This window comes from Vitis vinifera, chromosome 8 (assembly GCF_030704535.1).
Source record: "Vitis vinifera cultivar Pinot Noir 40024 chromosome 8, ASM3070453v1".
Taxonomy (NCBI): domain Eukaryota; kingdom Viridiplantae; phylum Streptophyta; class Magnoliopsida; order Vitales; family Vitaceae; genus Vitis; species Vitis vinifera.
In genome coordinates this window covers 8986017-9007421 of record NC_081812.1, presented here as the reverse complement: position 1 = coordinate 9007421, position 21405 = coordinate 8986017, and the positions used below count along the sequence as shown (strand labels likewise).

At 35.3% G+C, this 21405-nt stretch overlaps 2 protein-coding genes across 2 annotated transcripts; both read left to right on the top strand.

Annotated features, from left to right (window-relative positions):
- Window positions 1–3789: 3789 nt before the first annotated feature.
- LOC100245544 (bifunctional monothiol glutaredoxin-S16, chloroplastic) lies at window positions 3790–9971 on the top strand. Its single transcript, XM_002263787.4, has 2 exons — window positions 3790–4294; window positions 9248–9971. Exons 1-2 carry the CDS (start codon window positions 3905–3907, stop codon window positions 9749–9751), a joined length of 894 nt encoding a protein of 297 aa, XP_002263823.1. The 5' UTR covers window positions 3790–3904; the 3' UTR covers window positions 9752–9971.
- A 975-nt stretch (window positions 9972–10946) lies between these two features.
- Window positions 10947–20906, top strand: LOC100267852 (phosphoinositide phosphatase SAC8). The gene is made up of 20 exons (XM_010655006.3): window positions 10947–11252; window positions 12083–12157; window positions 13196–13323; window positions 13457–13548; window positions 13695–13752; window positions 15334–15390; window positions 15598–15631; window positions 15821–15901; window positions 15999–16105; window positions 17761–17847; window positions 17945–18022; window positions 18411–18475; window positions 18783–18881; window positions 18993–19092; window positions 19234–19342; window positions 19447–19519; window positions 19611–19704; window positions 19817–19903; window positions 20438–20504; window positions 20589–20906. The coding sequence occupies exons 1-20, from the start codon at window positions 11099–11101 to the stop codon at window positions 20714–20716; spliced, it is 1773 nt and encodes a 590-aa protein (XP_010653308.1). The 5' UTR covers window positions 10947–11098; the 3' UTR covers window positions 20717–20906.
- The last annotated feature ends 499 nt before the right edge of the window (window positions 20907–21405 follow it).

Below are 21405 nucleotides of genomic sequence, written 5' to 3'. Positions count from 1 at the left end.
AAATCTCGTAGACACCATTTTTCTCCTGCGAAATGGTTCTCGAAGCCTCCCGATATTTGCTACCGACATTGGGAGATATTTTCCATTAGATTTTTGTTGTCTAAATCCCAAAATACTCCTTGTAAACCACCAATTACAAGATTCCTTAGTTTTTAAGTTGGTAAAAAGACTAAATATCTATGTAATAATTAGTTTTATATTATGTTTATATATATACCTCTCGGGAGCCTGTTCTCAGAGAGGAGTTCCTTCTGTAAAATTTTGGGTAAACAAGTAAAGTCTATTTTCTTTCTACTGCCTTACCTTCTCACTTTGTATTTTTATTTCATTTCTAAGTTATGAATTCTCTTAGGAGTTTTCCCCAGAGAATGAGTAACTAAACCTCTAATTCCTTGGAGCTAAGGTTGCCGGGGAAGGTTCCAAGTACAAGAATGCAAAGCTCTGTGGTTTTAGCTAGTAATGAAGAGGAAGTGAAATCCTTTAGTGATTTCTATGTTTTTAGTTAACTTAAAACACCTTAGAGTCACCTGGGCCAACACTTGGTAAGGCAAGTGATTTCCAACCATGGAAATGCACTAGTTTACCCCTTGCGAGCCTCTGGGAGGTGACTTCAAGGTAGGATTTTCTAGAATAGCCAACACTTGGTAAGCTTTTGGACTCCAAGGAGACATCCATTAGTTATCTCTTGCGAGCTTTTGACGGGTAATCCAAGGTTAAAGATCACCTTGAATGGTTAAGGCTTAGTGAGAGGCTTAAACCATTGCAAGTTGCATCAGTGAGAGAATTAAAGTGAAATCTAATTGAAGGAGTCTCTGTACAACACCGGTTAAAGATTTGACTATATGTTGAATCTCTAACGCGAGAAAATGAACCATCTGACCGGAGCTATGTCTTTTGCATGAGGAACCACCCTAGTGAACCTAAATCTCCAAGGAATGTTTTCTTCCTAAATTATTCCAAACTTCTGTTGTGTTAATTAGTTTAAGTCTAAACCTTTACCAATCAAAGTTTGTGTTTTACTTCTTAAGCTAACCATGAAATGAAACAAAACCAATTCACTTGGAATTGGTATCATTGAGAGCTTGTTAATCTTTCCCAGTGGACGATCCTAGAGCCACTATACTATAGTAGCTTTTTCTTTGCTACCCTAGTATATGGTGTTATAGGTTATAAATTTTATTGATTACTCCCTCAATCAAGGAGCACCAACTGGACACAAATTAGCTGAGACACCAATTGGGCACGAATCAAATGACGCCGTTGCCGGGGAAATGAGTGTCAAGTTTATAGTGATACCATTTTTTGAGCACTTGTGATTTTCATCACAAGTTGGTAAAGTTTCTTTCACTTTACTAATTTTCATTCTTTCTTTATTTATTCATAATCTAAGTTATCTTTTTAAATTTAGTCTAGTTGAATTTTGTTGTTGTAGCCCTGTTTCTTTTGTTTTCATTTTAAGTTGCAGATAGATACTAGTTGTGTATGCCAAAGTGGATACGAGACATTGAAGGAAGGCTTGTTAAGTGTGATACACCTCAGAGAAAAGAATTGGAAGTGATCTTGAATATCATGGAAGCTACACCTGAAGATCAGCATAGTCACCAAGGTTGTCAAGATAATCTAAATGAATTCAGATCAATGAGGGACCGCATGCATCCACCTCGTATGAGTGCACCATCATGCATAGTGCCCCCTACAGAGCAGCTAGTGATCAGACCGTATCTTGTTCCACTTCTACCAACTTTCCATGGGATGGAGAGTGAGAATCCGTATGCACACATCAAGGAATTTGAAGATGTTTGTAATACATTTCAAGAGGGAGGAGCTTCAATTGATTTGATGAGGCTTAAGTTATTTCCTTTTACTTTAAAGGATAAAGCCAAAATTTGGCTTAATTCTTTAAGGCCAAGGAGTATCCGCTCTTGGACTGATTTACAAGCTGAATTCCTCAAGAAATTTTTTCCTACTCATAGAACAAATGGCTTGAAAAGGCAAATTTCAAACTTCTCAGCTAAAGAGAATGAGAAATTCTATGAGTGTTGGGAGAGATACATGGAAGCTATAAATGCTTGCCCTCACCATGGCTTTGATACTTGGCTATTGGTGAGCTATTTTTATGATGGTATGTCATCCTCAATGAAGCAACTCCTCGAGACAATGTGTGGAGGAGATTTCATGAGCAAAAATCCAGAGGAAGCTATGGATTTCTTGAGCTATGTAGCTGATGTTTCAAGGGGATGGGATGAACCAACTAAAGGAGAAGTGGGAAAGATGAAGTCTCAGTTGAATGCTTACAATGCAAAGGCTGGGATGTATACCTTGAAAGAAGATGATGATATGAAAGCAAAGTTGGCAGCTATGACAAGAAGATTGGAGGAGCTGGAGCTGAAAAAAATACATGAAGTGCAAGCTGTTGCTGAAGCACCAGTGCAAGTGAAGCTGTGTCCCAATTGTCAATCATATGAACATTTGGTGGAGGAATGCCCTGCAATTTCAGCTGAAAGGGAAATGTATAGAGATCAAGCAAATGTTGTTGGACAATTCAGGCCCAATAACAATGCTCCTTATGGAAATACCTACAACTCAAGTTGGAGGAATCATCGAAATTTCTCATGGAAGGCCAGAGCAACTCAATACCAACAGCCGGATCCACCATCTCAGCAATCTTCAAGTCTTGAACAAGCAATAGCCAAACTCAGCAAGGTAATGGGAGATTTTATTGAAAAGCAAGAAGCCACCAATGCTCGAGTCGATCAAAGAATTGATAGAGTGGAGAGTATGTTGAATAAAAGGATGGATGGAATGCAAAATGATATGAACCAAAAGTTTGATAACATCCAGTATTCAATTTCAAGGCTTAAACCATTGCAAGTTGCATCAGTGAGAGAATTAAAGTGAAATCTAATTGAAGGAGTCTCTGTACAACACCGGTTAGAGATTTGACTATATGTTGAATCTCTAACGCGAGAAAATGAACCATCTGACCGGAGCTATGTCTTTTGCATGAGGAACCACCCCAGTGAACCTAAATCTCCAAGGAATGTTTTCTTCCTAAATTATTCCAAACTTCTGTTGTGTTAGTTAGTTTAAGTCTAAACCTTTACCAATCAAAGTTTGTGTTTTACTTCTTAAGCTAACCATGAAATGAAACAAAACCAATTCACTTGGAATTGGTATCATTGAGAGCTTGTTAATCTTTCCCAGTGGACGATCCTAGAGCCACTATACTATAGTAGCTTTTTCTTTGCTACCCTAGTATATGATGTTATAGGTTATAAATTTTATTGATTACTTCCTCAATCAAGGAGCACCAGCTGGACACAAATCAGCTGAGACACCAATTGGGCACGAATCAGGGAACACATCGAGCCAAAATGCAAGGTCCATATATATATATATATATATATATTTTAAAAAAAAGATTTTATTGAGAGGTAGAGCTTAACGAATTTGAGGATACCCTCTTTTGATTTCAGCCATATGACTAAACACATTGACATTTTATTGGATTTTTTTTATATATAATTTTAATATTTAAAAATTCTAAAAAAAACATAGATTAGAAAATAAATACAACAATAAATCAGTGTCACATAAAATATACTTTAAAATTGTATTTTGAGAAAATTATTTTAGTGTTTAGTTTAAAATTGCATTTTTAAAGATAAATTTAACATGCTTATTATTTGAATATATATTATTATTATTATCTTAATAAAATATATAAGAGAATTGCACCTAATTTCCATATTTCTAAAAAGGCCCAACAAATAGTTGGGCCGAAGTTGTTTTGGGCTCCACCGTAAGGCCCATATAATTCATCTTCATTTCTCCCAAACGATATCGCACCAGGGCGGGTCTCAATTCTCAGTTGAGTCATATCCTAAGCAGTCGCTTCCCTCCAATGGCAACAATCAGTCTATCTTCGATACACACTTCTCCATCCTCTCTTCGCTTATTATCCTCTTATTCTTCCCAAAATACCCCCACTCTCTCCTTCTATTCACACACCAAACCTTCGCTCTCTTTCTCCTCCGTGTCTCTCAAACCTATCACTACAGCTCGGTCTCGAACTCTAACCGTCGTTTCAGCTTTCGGAAAGCTCTCGGAAACTGAGCCGATTCCCCTGCCCCCGGCCCCTGAGGAGATCGCCGGAAAATTTCCGTCGGAGTCCGGCGTATACGCCGTTTATGATCAAAGCGATGTTCTTCAGTTCATAGGCATAACACGGAGCATTGCGGCAAGCGTTCTCGCCCACAGGAAATCGGTGCCAGAGCTGTGCTGCTCCGTCAAGGTATGTTCTGAAGTTTTTGCCCTAAACTAGGTTTCTTGCCGTGGAAGTTAAGGTATTGCCTTGCTGTTTGTTTGTAATGACGATAAAGACTTGACGAAAGCGTAGGATTCCATTACTATTATTTATGCAAAAGTGAAATTGAAAATGACACAATTAACATTTGCAGGGGACACACGGTTGAAAAGGTAACCTGAAAATGAGTCATATTTCCAAAATTTTGTGATCGTGTGGATTGTTTTTGAAAAAACCATTTGTGTTTCTGGTACTGAATAAGCTAGTCTTTTGAAAATTTTCTCATGCACTTTTCGTCACTTAATCCCATATGCTGATATGCCTTCTAATTTTGTGTAGAATTATGAACATTTGGTCACTGACTGTTGTCGGAGAGCTTGCGCAAAGCAGCATTTTTAGAAATCCAGCATGGTAGAAACACGAGCTAGAATATTTTAAGTCATTCAATCGGAATATTTTCAGCATATTGTTAAAAGCTAAATTCTTGGACCATTATAGTGAGCTTAGTTTTTAACATTTGATGTATTAAAATAGGACACATAGATGTGGCTCCTAACCAATTTTTGGTATTTGTCTATTTGATGATATGGCATGATTTAAAGGAACCTGATGATGTTTGTTTGACTTTTTTGTTCCTTTGTACGTTGAGTGCCTTATGTGCTATTAATATATTCTGTCTTTGCCTACCAAAAAGATAAGGAGCTCAATGATGTGCTTCTTGCAAATTAAAATTTGAATTTCCTTGATTAAGTTTACACATTGTCATCATATTTGTCAAACATTTATGATACATACTGCATCTATCATTTGTGTCATGTTGTGTGGCAATATGTCTATGGTAAGATATGGTATAATGATCCACAACATATGTAGTATGTTAATATTTGGTTGTTTTTTGAAGTTTTAAGAAAAAATTGTTGTAAATTTTTTTCTTAGTAAAATTGTTATGCTATTATTGAAAAGGTACTTTGAGGATAAATTAAGACATTTCAAGACTCTCTTTTGCTTTCATATTCTTCCAATATATGTGTGTGTGTGCATGCCTAGAATCTAACTGCATTTTATGTGTTGAAGAGTTTTTAAGGATTCTCTCCCATTTTTGTGAGGTCCATGATATCTCTATAAAATCTCAAAAGATATATATTTAAAATTTTTGGTCCCCAGACCCACAATTCATGCAATTATATGGTTATTGTTGAGCATACTCAATGTCTCCCTTCTTAAATTATTAGTTCATTAATAGTTAGCAGTAAAGTGGTTGAAATCTAGGAGTTCAGAAAGTTTATTTTTATGAATTTTGTGTCCAACTAGGGCAATGAAATATCATAGTTGTTGAATATATTTCATTGAACATCATAGCTTCATTTTTTCCATATGGATGATGTGTATGGATGCATGTCTTTACCTCTATGAGCCTTAGAATCTTTCATCAAATTGATTATACTTCTCTATATCTCATTTTTGTAATATCTGATTCATGTATTGTACCCGTTTTTTTTATCTATCACTATTATGTAAATGTGTCTCACAATAAATGCCTAGATACTCATATGTGGAAAAATGAAAATAGGGTGCACACGTTCAAAGCTATAGCTATTATTGTTGTTCTTGTTGCTCCATTGTGTTTACATGACAATAGAGGCAAAAAAGTCATCCAGAATGTACTGAGAGAAGGAATGAGAGCCATAACCACGACTTATAGCATGGGATAATTTCAGGTTTTTTTAAAGTGATGTTTCATATTTTCATATCATTCTTTTTATGATGTTGTTGTTTAGTAGCACATTATTTCACAACGATAGATTTCTACCTTCTAATGTTATGTAAAACACAATGGTCATTTGATTTCAGCAGGTTGTCCAAGTGTGTTCTTCTTGAATATCGTATTGTAACAGTGTTTTTCTTAATTAACAAAAGTGATTGGTGCAAGCTTGTAGTGGCCTTGAACTGAAACTGTCCTGTCATCTGTCAACTGCTTCACTGATGACCTTGTAAGGCAATAGTGAATGGTTGGAATAATAGGCATCTAGTGGTTTTCAGTTTGTGTTAATAAAAAATTCTAAAAACTCATATTAAACTTAGGTTCTGTTGTTCAGCATTCTGAAGAATGTTTTATAGTTGATTCGGGAATGCATTATTGCAATATGAATCCTCCACTTTGTACTAGATTTCCATAATTTTTTTTAAATCAAGAATTTGTAATTATGAATGTAACATGAAACCCATTTTATATCCTATCCTTTTTATTGGGAAAAGTTTGACAGCATTTAATGTCTTAAATGTCTGCCTAATGAAGACATTGATCCTATGATCCCAGTTGACTATTGCGACCACCATGACTACCACAACTGTCAGTGCTATCACCAACCCCATTACCACTCTACCCCCTTCATTACTTGATAGGCCAGCTACCAACATGATTGCAATGATACCATCACCACCACTCATCCCCCATTTTACTGCCACCAGAGCACCACCACATCTAACATGGCAGTTGAAGCCTTCAACCATCACTGCCAATTCAAAGTTTCTGCCACCACATTTGCTAATTGTTAATCTGTTTCTACCATTATCATGATACCTCCTCCACTATCATGCCATCTCACAATCGCCATCCCTACTATGCCTGCAACCACTACCACAAACGCCGCCAGGAAACATCTACTGCTTTTGTTGTCATCACCACTCCTTTGTTATACCATCTTTGCTGCCAACATTCCTATCCTAGGTCCCTTCAATCACCACCATGCTAGTTGAAGCCTTCAACCATCACTGTCAATTCAAAGTTGCTGCCACCACATTTGTTCATTGTTAGTCTGTTTCTACCATTATCATGATACATCCTCCACTATCATGCCATCTCACAATCGCCATCCCTACTATGCCTGCAACCACTACCACAAATGCCACCAGGAAACATCTACTGCTTTTGTTGTCATCACCACTCCTTTGTTATACCATCTTTGCTGCCAACATTCCTATCCTAGGTCCCTTCAATCACCACCATGCTAGTTGAAGCCTTCAACCATCACTGTCAATTCAAAGTTGCTGCCACCACATTTGTTCATTGTTAGTCTGTTTCTACCATTATCATGATACATCCTCCACTATCATGCCATCTCACAATCGCCATCCCTACTATGCCTGCAACCACTACCACAAATGCCACCAGGAAACATCTACTGCTTTTGTTGTCATCACCACTCCTTTGTTATACCATCTTTGCTGCCAACATTCCTATCCTAGGTCCCTTCAATCACCACCATGCTACCACCACTTGTCAATTCCATCACTACGACCATTGCCAAGCAACTACATAAATACGCCCACCATTTTTTTTAGATATCTTTATCAACTATCATTTTTGTTACATCATTGATTGTTTAAAAAGAGAATGAATTATTCCTTGTATCCACCAAACACAATGGTTAGTCTTCTTTCTATTACTAGATAATTCATTTTTGAAAAAACGAATATAATAATTCATTTTAAAATTTGATATATATATATATATATATATATATATATATATTTTATCTAAATGCTACCTATTAAGCTATTAATTGACTGAGACGCATAAGTCTGTTAGGTTATAGGCCAATAATGTATATCAAACTATCACTACCCTGGCTACACGAATTCCTTCTCACCATTTTGCTGTGTCTAGGATCAATTATATGGTTTCTGAACCTTTAATGTGTTGGAAAGCCATTTAGTGAAAGTGAAGCTTTGCCTTAACACCAGAAGAGATTTGGGAAAAAATAATATCTTGCTTCATTGAGGTGTTTCGTCTTTCCAGCAATTACCAACAGAGTGAAAGAATACAGCTTTTGTTTCATTTTTCCCATGGGGAGTGCGCCATCTTGTTCTAGGAAATATTAAGGAAAATGCTTAATATTGAACTTCTACTTCGACATTGAAGATTTAAATGTTGCATTTGTAGGCATATTGAATTATGAAACCTAAAATGTTGGATTGGGCTACTAAACAAATTTTTATAGGCTCATGAACAAACCAGAGCTCATTTGGAGTGGTGAGAACCAAACTTGAATGAGATGAATTGAGCTTGGATGAGGCTCAAAATTGATTCAAGTTTGATCTAGTTGAGCAAAGCCAAACTTGGACTACCTGGATTAGCTTAACAAGTGGTGATTAAAAGAATGCGTAGGCATGTGTTCAAGATTAGTAAAATGAATCCTGATAGATTACCAAAATATAAGAAATTTGGAATGATGAATGTTCTAGTTAGGGTTCCTTTTTTGGATTTAAGGACATGCATCCATAGAAAGCATCAACCTAATAAAGGAACAAAATATACATAAACTAACTTTAGTAACTACATGTAATCAAATTTAATTGATTTCTAAAATTATGTGCTGATAATTTTATAGTTGTTATGGTGTATTCATGCACACCATAGAATGTTTCCAGATATTGTAGAGAAAATGGCTGAAAATATGGTGACACTGCTGAACTCCCTCTCTTGGCAGTGGATGTATGTCTTTGTATCTTGTAGTTTCTTTTGTCTAGATCAGCTCTGCATGAGAGTTGGACTTAACCAAGCATTCCCCACTAGAAATTGGAATAAGCTAACCTGGTTCTGAGTCCCGTTACTCCTGTTAAACTGGATGACCCGAGTCAAACAAGCCCTCTGACATAAGACTTTGTTCATCGAAATGTTACACTTGGATTTCTGTAAATATGTTTAGTTGTTTGTTATTCTGGATCAGGGTAAACTTGAATAAAAAATGGTTTACATATGTGCTGAGAGGGAATTGAAAATATTACTTGTTAAATAGCCATTTAATTGTTGTTTGTTTGGCCTCCTAGCTCCTTTGTATACAACATATATACCTTTGCACGCCTTTTTGTTAGGCAGTATTGATATATTCTATCTTTGCCTATAAAAAAGGACCATTTAACTGTTAAAATGGTTTGCAGGTTGCAGTAGTAGATGAACCAGATAGAACAGCTTTAACCCAGGCGTGGAAATCATGGATGGAAGAACACATAGGAGCCACTGGAAAGATCCCACCAGGCAATGAATCAGGGAACACCACATGGGTCCGGCAGCCACCAAAGAAAAAGCCTGATCTCCGGTTGACACCTGGTCGCCACACCCAGCTGACAGTTCCTCTGGAGACACTTATTGATAGGTTGGTTAAGGAGAACAAAGTGGTAGCTTTTATTAAGGGATCAAGAAGTGCCCCACTATGTGGATTCTCACAGAGAGTAGTTGGGATTCTTGAAAGTGAAGGGGTGGACTATGAGAGTCTGGACGTGCTGGATGAAGAGCACAACTATGGATTAAGGGAGACCCTTAAAAAATATAGTAACTGGCCAACATTCCCCCAAATTTTTGTGAATGGAGAACTGGTTGGAGGGTGTGATATCTTGACTTCCATGCACGAGAAGGGTGAGCTTGTTGGTTTATTTAAGAAGTAGATGCTTAAGTTATCCTTTTCAGCTTAGGGAATCTCCATATTATGTATGGTGCTAAGAGTAATGTAAGGGTAATAGACAGAAGGGATGATGAAATTGTATAAAAGAAGGGGCGTGCATACTTGATTAATTTTAATCAGGTTAGTGAATCATTGCTGCATAATCTCTAAATTTCAACATTTTGAATGATCAGGGAAAAATGCGTCGAGACATCTTTGTTGTATGACTGTTGAAATCTTTTCTTCTTTTGCTTTTGCTTTTGCTTTCTAGGAATCAAAATGAGCGTTAAGACTACCAACTTATTCTTCACAGTTCTCCACTAGGAAGCTTATGAGCTTAACCCCGAATTTCATGGAGATTGTGATGTTAGAAACCTCTAGTAATAAAGATAAAGGATGAGGGAGCATGCATGCATGTTAGGATTGTGTGAGCTCACTCGCCAACAACTTCGATGGGAAATGCATGGAGTAAAAGCTTTACAAGTTCCCTTCCACCTCAAGTTTGCATTGATCTCGCTTGTGTCTTTCCCCTTCATATTGCTTTTGAAATAATTATTTGTCCCCAAGTGACCCCACTCACCCATTCTTTGAATAAAGAAAGTCAAGAATTTTTCATTGTTAACCATTAAATGATATCGTTCATCATTGAAATTTTAATTTGTAAGCAGCCAAATTTCACTAGTTCGTTCAATTATTCATCCTATTTGACAGTGAAGTGAAAACTTGCTAACATGGGCTAAATTATATATAAATATAATTTTTTTTATCCTCAAATGATTTTTTTTTCCAGTCTTTTAATCAATTTGATTGATATTGCTAATTTTTTTTAGAAAAAGGAAAATGAAGAAAACTTGAAAACATTATAACTGAATGCCTCGAGCTATGACTCTCACGGTCGTCGGTCTCACCCTCCCTCCCAGGAAAAGGACGCTTGGCCAGCCTTTTGACCAACCCAGCGATCAGCGTGAGCGCCCTCATAAATTGAGGATAGATTGATAATAGACCATGCCACAAAAGGACAAAAAATGGAACCTAAGACCAACCCGACCTTTTTTCACTCTTAAGCCCAATAATTGGAATCTAATTGATTGATAAAGCCCACAATTAGTTAAAACTACAAGGCTAAAAACGTAATTATGGAAATTATAGAATAATTAAAATAATTAAAAAGCGCTAAAAAAAAACTGGCAAATGACTCGTGAATGACCGTTCTTTTGAAGTCGACGGCTTGTTTAGACCATTTCCGTTATTTCTTTCTTCAACATTCTTCTTATTCGGACCTATGACCGCGTTTCTATTAGGGTTTTTTTCTCTTTGATTTTTGTTGTTGTTTGAATTCGTGGGATGAGATATGGAGGCTCCGGTGTCTTCGTCCGGTGGATTCAAGCTCTATGACCAGCTGGAATTGCAGGAATTTGAGGACAAGTTTGTGATCAGAGCCGTTGAATCTCCTGACCAAGGCTTCTCCATTGGGCTTCGTGATGGGGACGTCGAGCCGTTTGATGGTTAGGAGTTTTGTATTTTAGTTTCGGTTATGATATTTTGAGTGGTGAGAATTGTCGGAAAAGAAACGGAAGATTTTGACAGTCATTTGAGCTTATTCCGATTATTATTGCTGTTAATATTTTAAAATTTTTGGAATAAGAACTGCCTAAAACGTTTGATCAAATTTTCTTCTTCTATTTTTTTTTTTTAATTTTCTTTCGTTTTCTCGCCAACCAAACGGTGCTTTACTCACATTTTATGCTGCCGTGTCGGAATAATTGTCAAATTTCAGATAAATCAGCATCTGATTATGCATAATGCCTTCTATATACGTATTTATTTTCAGAGACATCTACGACCTTTTTGGATTGAAAATCTGGGAAAACCTGGGGATTAGTTCAGGCAGATGGTGCCAAAATTTAAATATGATTAATGTTTATTTGCAAATAATTGCGTTTTGAGACATTTAACTAGATAATGTTTCAACCACCCGGTGGGTATCCTTCTTATTTTCCAGCATGATGCACTATTTTAAGTCTCATGGATAATCTCTTGACTAGATAGAGAGTATATATTTATATACATAAACATTTTTTTAGTTTGGTTGAAAAATGGGTAAAAAAATCTTTAAAATAGCTAGTTCCATGCCACATAAGGTTTCAAAAGTTGTTCCCATGCCTAAAAACTTGCCTGATTTTTCTTGTTTAATGTTAAAATATAATTAGAAGTCTATTGAAAAATTAGTGCTTCATTGGTTCAATGCGTGGTTAGAATAGAATTAAAAGGCTATTAAAGAATCAGTACTTTGTTGGCTTCAGTGTGTTGACTGGTTCATCATGAATTGTGGCAGGTGACCCTTGTTTTGGAAGTCCTTCCAAAGTTTCAACAATTTATGGGGTGGTTGGAACAATTAGATTGCTTGCAGGTATATGCACTATATGAATTTATTAAGCAGTAAGCACACAAATTTTTATGTCCGCATGGGTGTGTGCATGTGCATATGATATGCATAAGTGTGTGGATGTGATTGTGGATGGATGTGAGACTCCGTGAGTGCACGGGCATATTTGTCTGTGTCTAGTCTGTGCCTGTGCCTGTGCATTCCTGTTTGCAGTTTATGAGTTCTAGCCATTGGAAAGTGAGTTTCTGGCTTCCTTGTAATGTCATAATAATGCTGTAGAATCCTGCCCTTATCGATATAACCTTCAGAATAGCACTCTGTTGATTGGTCCTGTGCTACTGGTCTTTTTTGTTAGTTATAATAAAACCCTTGAAATAGTGTTAGGAGGCAAGGCAACAGGATGGCTACTCATAGATGAAAAAAAGACATGTGAGTGATGACCTTCTTGATACAGTTACGAAAGGTTTTGAATTGAGTTTTAATACCTCTATGTTAATGATTAAAACTCAAACGCTGTTAGGATCGTCTCTTTCTTATGTTTCATGGATTCTTTGTGCCTAACCGTGATCTATGGTTTTGCTAGGTCTTTTCATTGTTCTAGCCTCTCTTCTTAGTCTCTCGATCTTCTACATATCTAAAGCATTTTTTTTTCTATTTTTCATCAATATTTTCTATTATTTATGAAAAAAAACTTCAAGGGCAATTGCTAGTGGTATGGTCATGAAGATTGAAATAGTAGCATTAGAGGCAAAAGTGAGACCAAGAAATATGGGAAGTTGAACAAGAATTTTTTTCCACCAAAGCTCTATGTGGTGCTTTGTTTCTTGGCAAGTGTAGTTGCATCAAAGCTTTTAGATGCTTTGTTAATTCTCCCTGGTCAGGAGCATAACAAGCTTAGTATAAATTCAAAGGCATAATATAATGGACAACTCTCATAAATAATAATTGTTATTTGTCATTATTATTACTATATAATAGACAAAAAAGTGATAAATCTTACTTTTATGATTGTGTTAGTGTTGAAATGAGGCTCCATTTCTTATTACTTTTATTTTGACTCAGGAACATATTTACTTGTAATAACTTCTCGGAAGGAAGTTGGAAGTTACCTTGGTTTCCCTGTTTTTCGAGTGATGTCTATGAAGTTCCTGTCCTGCAATGATGCTTTGAGATTTTCAACTTCTGAAGAAGTATGTTTTACTTCTTTTACCCTGTGTAAAGTTTTTTGTAGGTATCAATTGACATTGTTCGAAAATTGATTTCTGCATTAAACCTGTTAAAGTAGTTTTTGTTGTTGTCCTTTTTTTTATCTTATTTTTTCAGAAAAGAGATGAGGCTTACTTTATGACTCTGCTGAAAACAGTGGAGTCAACTGTGGGGCTGTACTATTCATATGAAACTGATATAACATTGAAGTAAATTCTTTTAACCATGCAGTTTTCTCTTTAAGTAGATTGTCTCCTCTAGCATAATGGTCTCTTCTTATTTTTGGTTATCTTCAAATTTTGCTTTATGTGAAGTCAAACCTTATGTTTTTAAGATCTTTTGTCTTGTTTACCAGTTTGCAAAGAAGATGCAAATTAGCAGAAGGGTGGACAAGTAAACCAACCTGGAAGCAGGTTTGTCCTCATATTAGGCTTCTTAGACAAGTTCTTATTGTGAAATAATTCATACCTGGTGCATTTGACAAATCTTGTGGATGTGGATTCCAACTTTGGCATTGTATTTGCACGATCAAATACATTCCAAGCTAGGAATGTATTTCTTTGACAAATTTTGCTTGTGTAACTTTTGTAAGCTTCAGAGGTTGTTTGTGAAGATACACAATGATATTTGGGGGCTCTGTTTCATTTTAATTAGCTACTTTTTCACACTGTGATATCTTTTTGCAAATGATAGCATTTCTCTTGAATTTCTAGGTTATTTGTGCATATTTTGCTCATATAATCACACACCATTGATAAGAGATCGTGAAAATCTGCCTTATTTTATTTATATGAATTCAAGTATGTGTGTTTGGTTCTGGTGCATGTCTTGGTATGAGATTTATCTAGTCCCAAAATCATAAGGAATGGAGAAAGTGAATTAGTATAGTATCCAAAATTTCTTAATCTCTAACATAGCTTGATATTGGTAGGTTCTATTAACATAACTTGGTAAATATTGGTACTTTGCTCAATCTGAAATATCCATGTAATGAAGGAACAAGTTCAGAAGATGTTGTAGGAACTTCTGATGAAGTAAAGATTTCATCCTCTATTCCTTTGTCAATCGCTCCTGTTTGGTGCATGTCGAATACTGGGTCTGTTGGCTGTAGTCTGTATAGATCCATGGTTGGGAGTCTTGGCTGTAGTCCGTGTGGATCCATGGTTGCCTTGTCTAATGCTGGTACTCCACACAGTTTAAATGTCATGTAGTGTAGGTTTAACATGTGTACTTTCACCATGCATGCTTGGAAACCCTTGATAGAGTACTTTGCAATTCTATGTTTTAAACTGTTGTGTTATTTGTGGTTCCTAGAAATTTTGAGGGAAAGAAAATAAAAGAGAAAAGATATGAGAAAAAAAAGGTAAGGACAATTTATAACATTTTTCTCTTGTTTGGTTGTCAATGGAAAAGATTATGTAAAGAAAATTAAATTATTGAGTAATGCATTTTTTGCCACATTTTCTCGAGGAAAATGAGGAAGATTTTTTTTTTTTTTTTGTAGCATTTTCCCTTCTCTTTTCCTTAGTATTTTTTTCCTTCGCCTTTTTCCATGGTATCCAAAATAAGAAAATTATTTTCTTTAACATTTTTTTTCCTTTTCTTAGTACTTTCTAGGAACCAAATATAGCCTTATAATCTAGAGTTGAGAAGCAAAAAGGAACGCTGATGCCTTCTAAATTGTCGATTCAAAGAAAACAGGTGGCATGCTTCATCATCTGCATGCTACTCAAATTTTCTTGTCCAAGAGGATGAAATAATTTATTTTGTGGCATGCTATTCTTTTTATTGTGCACAAGTGAAGCCCCCTTCCCATCACCAAACACTTGCTTGAAAGAATCAGCATCCGCAAGCTGAAATATTTAGTGTTCGTTAAAAATTTATTCACTGCTATTTCATCCCTGTCAAGCGTTATTTGGTTTGCATGTATATCATCTATGTTAGATACCATCTGCTGAAAGTTTTAAGCTTCTGATTTTCCATCTTTATTTCAGGCTGACCCTCGATTTGTTTGGAATAGAAATATTATGGAGGAGCTTATTGAGTGTAAGGTTAGATATCTGTTCTGTCTAGATTAGGATGTTCTTTGCTTGTCACTTTCAGAGTATTTTTCTAGTTTTCAGAAGAAAAGCTTGTTTTGATTTTTGCTGAGTGGAAAAAAAATTCTAAGGTCTAAACCAACATTACAAAGTTGGATGTTTGACTATGATTGCATTAAGATTTTTCCCCCCTAACATGTTATCTATTTTCTGTTACAGCTTGATCGGTTCATCATTCCTCTATTACAAGGAAATATCCTGAAGCTTTTCATGCCTTGTGCTTTTTTATTTACATATCTCTGCGTATGCATGTGTGCACAGGCACATATGCTCATGTATGTGTCTGCATGTATACACATCAAATGCAATGAAGTAAATTAGTTTCTGATACTTGTCTTCCAACAAACATTAAGTACAGTGTTTTCATTTAACCAAAGCTTAAGCTTTCAAACTGCACAGTTGAAGCTAAAGAAGTCACCTGCCACTATTACATTAATTTCAAGGAGGTGTACGCGGCGTCTAGGTACAATGATGTGAAGATGATTGGGCTTTATTTTCTACATTACTATATCCTATAACTTTTGAATATATGCTTTAAATATGGTAATGTGGTGATTAAGGGACAAGAATGTGGAGAAGAGGAGCTAACCTTGAAGGAGACACTGCTAATTTCATTGAAACTGAGCAATTGCTGGAGTTTGAAGGTTTTAAGACTTCGTTTTTGCAGGTATTCTATCATACCAGGGGGAGCTTACATGATATGCATGCTTGTATCTTTTTATCTCCAAAATTATCTATTGTTCAGTGGCTCCCACTGTCTTCCTTGCCCAAATGGTGGCAGTAGTATATCTCTTTAAGACTCCTATAAAAAAGGTTTATCTATTTAGGAGTGCTATAAAAAAAGTATCTCTCTAGCTTGATTTTTACTTTTCCTTTTCCTTTTCCTTTCTCATATCCAACAGTTCATAGTTGTGTTTCCTTGGAAATTTAATGCATGTTAGCTTCAGATGGAGGAAATCCTATGTACCTCTGCTTCTGTTTTGTGGCTTCAGCTTCTGATTATACTCTCACAGAGACTTTTTTCAGTTGTTTCAATAGATAAACATCCTTTCAATTAATAAATATAAATTTGTGTTTAAATTTTGTGCTTCTTAGTAAAATCAATAATAATGTAATTAGACAAGAAGTTCCAAGTTTTATAGTTCTGTTACAGTCAATGAAGAAGGAGCTCTTTTGTTTACCTTCTTATGCTTAGAATTGGGAAAAAATGAAGAAAAGAATGGTTTTACAACTTCTCTTGGATAAGGAATACTCTAGTACAAAGTAGTGTAGGGAACTGGTATAAGCATTTGGGCTATCTTCTTTTCCTATCTAGGGGCAGCATTGACTCTCAACATGCTGGTCTTCCTCTTGCCAGGAAATGTAGCCATCAAGCTAAGAAAGCTTAATATTCAAAGGAGAAAACTTTCCTTAGCAATGATGGACACTTGGGACAGAAATTGTATGTCTGGAAGTCGATAAATACTCATTCCATCTGCTTGTCCCATTTCTCAATTGATATGTTTATCTTGAATTCACCTTTCTGTTCAAATCTGATTCCTAAATGGACTCCTGTAGTATAGTGTGTCACCTGCTAAAATCACTAGTTCTACAGAGGTCATTTTTCCTTGAAACATTCTTCATCAATGTGTATATCTGATAATTACACATTGTTCGATCATACTAATCTCTGAAAGATTGTAATCTTGGAAATGACAATGATAATTACATCTTCACCACAGCTCCCAAATCTTGTTAGCTTGTGGTAAGTCAAATAGATAAATTGTGGATTAACATCCAGCAGCATTGCACAGTGAGAAGAAGTAAATTGATTGAATGTTGCACACTTGCAAATATGCTTGGACACAGTAATTGTGCACTATTGTTCTTGTTTTTCAAAGAGGACACATCTATATGGCCATACTTATTTTTTCTTGGGACTAAATTTTTTCCTTTTAATGATAAGGATACTGGTTTATCTATGAAGTACTCAAGCTTTCCTTTTAACTGAAATATTGTGGCTTTATTTGTATGTACTAGCTCTATGTGGCACTTATTTTGTTTGTTGTACAACTAAGGATACTAATAGCAAATTTAATTGTTTCTTTAATATTCACTAGCTTCAATCAATGAATTTTGGAAAAGGTATCAGGGATAAACTGGTCATGCCCTGTTTGGTGTATCGGATTACTTGTAATCATTTTGTGTATAGATATACTGTAATTTGTGAGTTCTAACTAGGCAATTTAATTTAATATAAGCCTATATTCATCTCTCATTTGTTAATGCAAGACAATAAATATGTTTCAATGCATGACAAGTACTGTCTTATCTATTTCCCAGGTTCGAGGTTCAATTCCACTCCTCTGGGAGCAAATTGTTGATTTGAGCTACAAGCCACGACTTAGAATCATCAATCATGAGCAAACTGTATGCTTTTATTCCAAGATGTAGTTTTCTATGGTTTGAGTTTGAGTTGCACAATTTGAGCATCTATTAATGTTTGTGTTTGGTCCTCTGTATTCAGTCAGAAGTTGTTGAGCGTCATTTTCATGATCTTTCACAAAGATATGGAGAGGTTGTAGCTGTGGACCTAACTGATAAAGTAAGAGTTTCTTCTCTGCTTTCTTTCACTCTGTAGCATAAGCCTGGCATATGATATTCATATCTTTTCTATTGGCTGTTTGAGAAGACAAGATCTAGCCAGCTGCATGTAGAACGAGATATGTTTCCTTAAAAATCTGTTTGGCAAGTACAAGATTTACTGTATTGTGGTTCAAAGATTTGAAGAATCGTAGACCTCTTTTTTTTTGTCCTTTTTGATTTCATAAACATATCCTTGAATTGGTTTCCACTTAAATCACTTGACAGCCATTTTATGGGATTTCCCAGCATCCCCTTTATGTATTGTTGATTCTTTTATGCTTGGCTAATATTGTTTATACTTTTCCATATATTGGAGTAATTCTTTTTTGTTTGTTTTACTATTGCAGCATGGTGATGAAGGTGAACTAAGTAAAGCATATGCCGATGAAATGCAAAAGCTGCCAAATATGAGGTGACTTTCTTGATTACGCCTGTATATGCATTTTTTTGTGTTAAAATTTTAACATATGATGACTCTGAACAAGTGCGCAAAGTGGTTATTAGTTGTAAAATTTTGTAGGACATGGCTTGTATGATATTGATCCACAATCTAAATGATTGTATTATATTTCATTTCAGCAATAACTTGCCATCTGATTAAGGGATAGTGCTTTGAACTTTGGTTCTAAATGCCTTTTGATTTAAAACAGGAACTCAGGTGTTGTTTAGAACAATTTAATTTGTCCATAGCTTCACAAGTTGTTTGTAATTTATTGCAGATATATTTCATTTGATTTTCATCAGAATTGTGGTGGCTCGAACTTTGATAACCTACAAATTCTCTATGATCAAGTCTCAGACGAATTTGATAACCAAGGGTAAAAAAGTAGATGGAATAATATATTTGAACTTTTATTAAGTATGCCACAATCCAGGTATGCTGTTTATCCATGATTCTGTTTTTAATCACTACTATTCCAGCTGAGCAGATACTTCTTAGTAGACGCAGAAGGAGAGATGTTGGAGGAGCAGAAAGGAATTATTAGATCTAACTGCATCGATTGTCTTGATCGAACGAACGTAACCCAGGTGTGAAGAAAATGTACCTAGTGTAGCTGTGTGTACTTAGTGCACCGCAGATACTAATATGCTGTTTCCTTATTTCATTGTTGAGATGTGAGATATACTTTGTTTGAAATCTATGTTTCTCTGCATTTTCTTTTGCTGCAGAATTACTTTGCTCAGAAATCTTTAAACGCACAACTGCAAAGGATTGGAGTACTTTCTTCTACTGAGTGTATTGCTATGTTTGGTGAAGACTATGAAATATTTAAAACTTGTATGGACTTTTTCATACTGTTGGTTCTATCTTCTCTTGTTTGAAGTTGCTCATGTAATTTTGTTTTCCATTTCTCACTGTAAGTTTCATGTCATTTCTGGTAGTGTGGGTTGAGCAAGGTGATGAGATAAGCCTCGAATATTCTGGGACGCATGCCCTAAAACGGGATCTGGTCAAGTAAATCTCATCTGAAATTATGATTCCAAGGGATAATGTCTACATACATGTGTACCTCATTATAATGCAATTTGGATTGATAATACTGCAGATATGGCAAACAGACTATGTCAGGACTCATTAAAGATGGGATGAGTGCTATATCAAGATATTATTTAAACAATTTCCAAGATGGGATTCGACAGGCAAGCTGTCTAATAATATTTCTTTGCTATTATTTACTTGCAAATTTGAATGAAAGTGAACCAGAGTGAAATTTGTGCTAACGAATTGCTTGTAAATTTCATGGTTTTTCAGGATGCAATTGATCTGATAAGTGGCCGCTATACTGTCAACAGAAACAGTCCTTCCCCATTCCAGCTAAACGGATTCGAATCATTCTCTGTAAGCAATATCAATGCCTATCTATAGATATCCATTTCATGAGATTTCTAGTCCTTGCAACATCCCTTAAACAAAAAAATGTGAAGTGAAATCGATGCCAATTACAGTCAAACAACAAGAAATGTTTCTTTTTTTCTCATTCTAATAGATCCTATGATTCTTTTCTATGGCCATAAAGAGTTGGACTTCAGGAAAATCTGGGGTAAAATTAAATAATGGTCCATTTTATCAGTCAGGAGGGTGGAATTGAAAAGTTACTTTGAGGGTTTCTATTGGAAATGGTTTTGATAGAGTCCTGGTGTTTTCCATTGCATCGTCTCTGAAAAATGAATCAAAAAGCTGCCCCAGAATTTTACCCTACAGAAAAGGTTCATCTTCAGCCAAGGCCAGCTTGGTTGGCGTATTTGGATTTAGTTTTCACAGTTGGCAAGTCAGACCAGTCCATCTCAGTTCTTGATGGCTAAACTGGAAAGCTTGTGACATTCTTCAACGATCTCTAATCATATTGTTAACAGAGAAATTGAATATTTGCAGTATCTTCCAATAGCATCGGCTTTGCTTATAGGAGGTTTGACACTTACATCTTTCACTCTGAACCAAGGTATGTGCTGCTTCTATAACTCTTTTATTCCAACAATAATGGGCCCTTAACCTTATATTCAAACAAATATTTGTTTATTCTCAGCGGGGCGAAATATGCAGCGTTGTGTTTCTACTGTATTCTGGGCTGGTTTGACTGCTGGAGTGACGGCTGTGGTTAAAATTAATGGAAGACAGTTCTGTTCTAGGCCCCGCTTGTGTCGCCTTCTATAGATCACAGCATCTTGTTCATACACAACCATTTTTAGATTTTTTGACTGACTGTACAAAAATTTTAGTAAAATAAATTCGTTCCAACAACTTGTATATGAGAAATGATGTATAGTATCTTTTGTTTTGCAAGCGTGTTTCGTATTTATTGTACGATCAGAGGGTAATAGAAGTTAAAAGACAACCTTCGTCATCTTTCAATTTCCAAAACTCATTCCTCGTACTTTTCCTTTTCTTTTCGAAAACTGTGTTTTGATAAGTACAAAAAAAAAAAAAAAAAATCGTAAGATAAGAATCTAAATTTATAAAATATAAATTTTAAATAGATATCTAATTTAAACAAATATATATTCTAAATTTTTTTCCATGTATAAGTTTTGTTCATGATTGATTGGGAGTATTGATGGATATATAGAAAAATATCGTTTGTGGATGTTTTAATATAAAATATTAATACTATAAAAATTTATTAAAATTCATAAAAATATTGAGAAAAAAATTTAAGAAATGATATAAGAAATAATAATAAATATTTTGAAATTATTTCGTTAAAAAAGTTGCTATGATATAATTTGATATATTTGACAATCATATTTATACAACAATAATATTTATACATCAATTGATTATAATATCATAAACCCTAAAATTTGTCTTAATTTTATTTTTATGTTGATTTTAAGCATAATTTT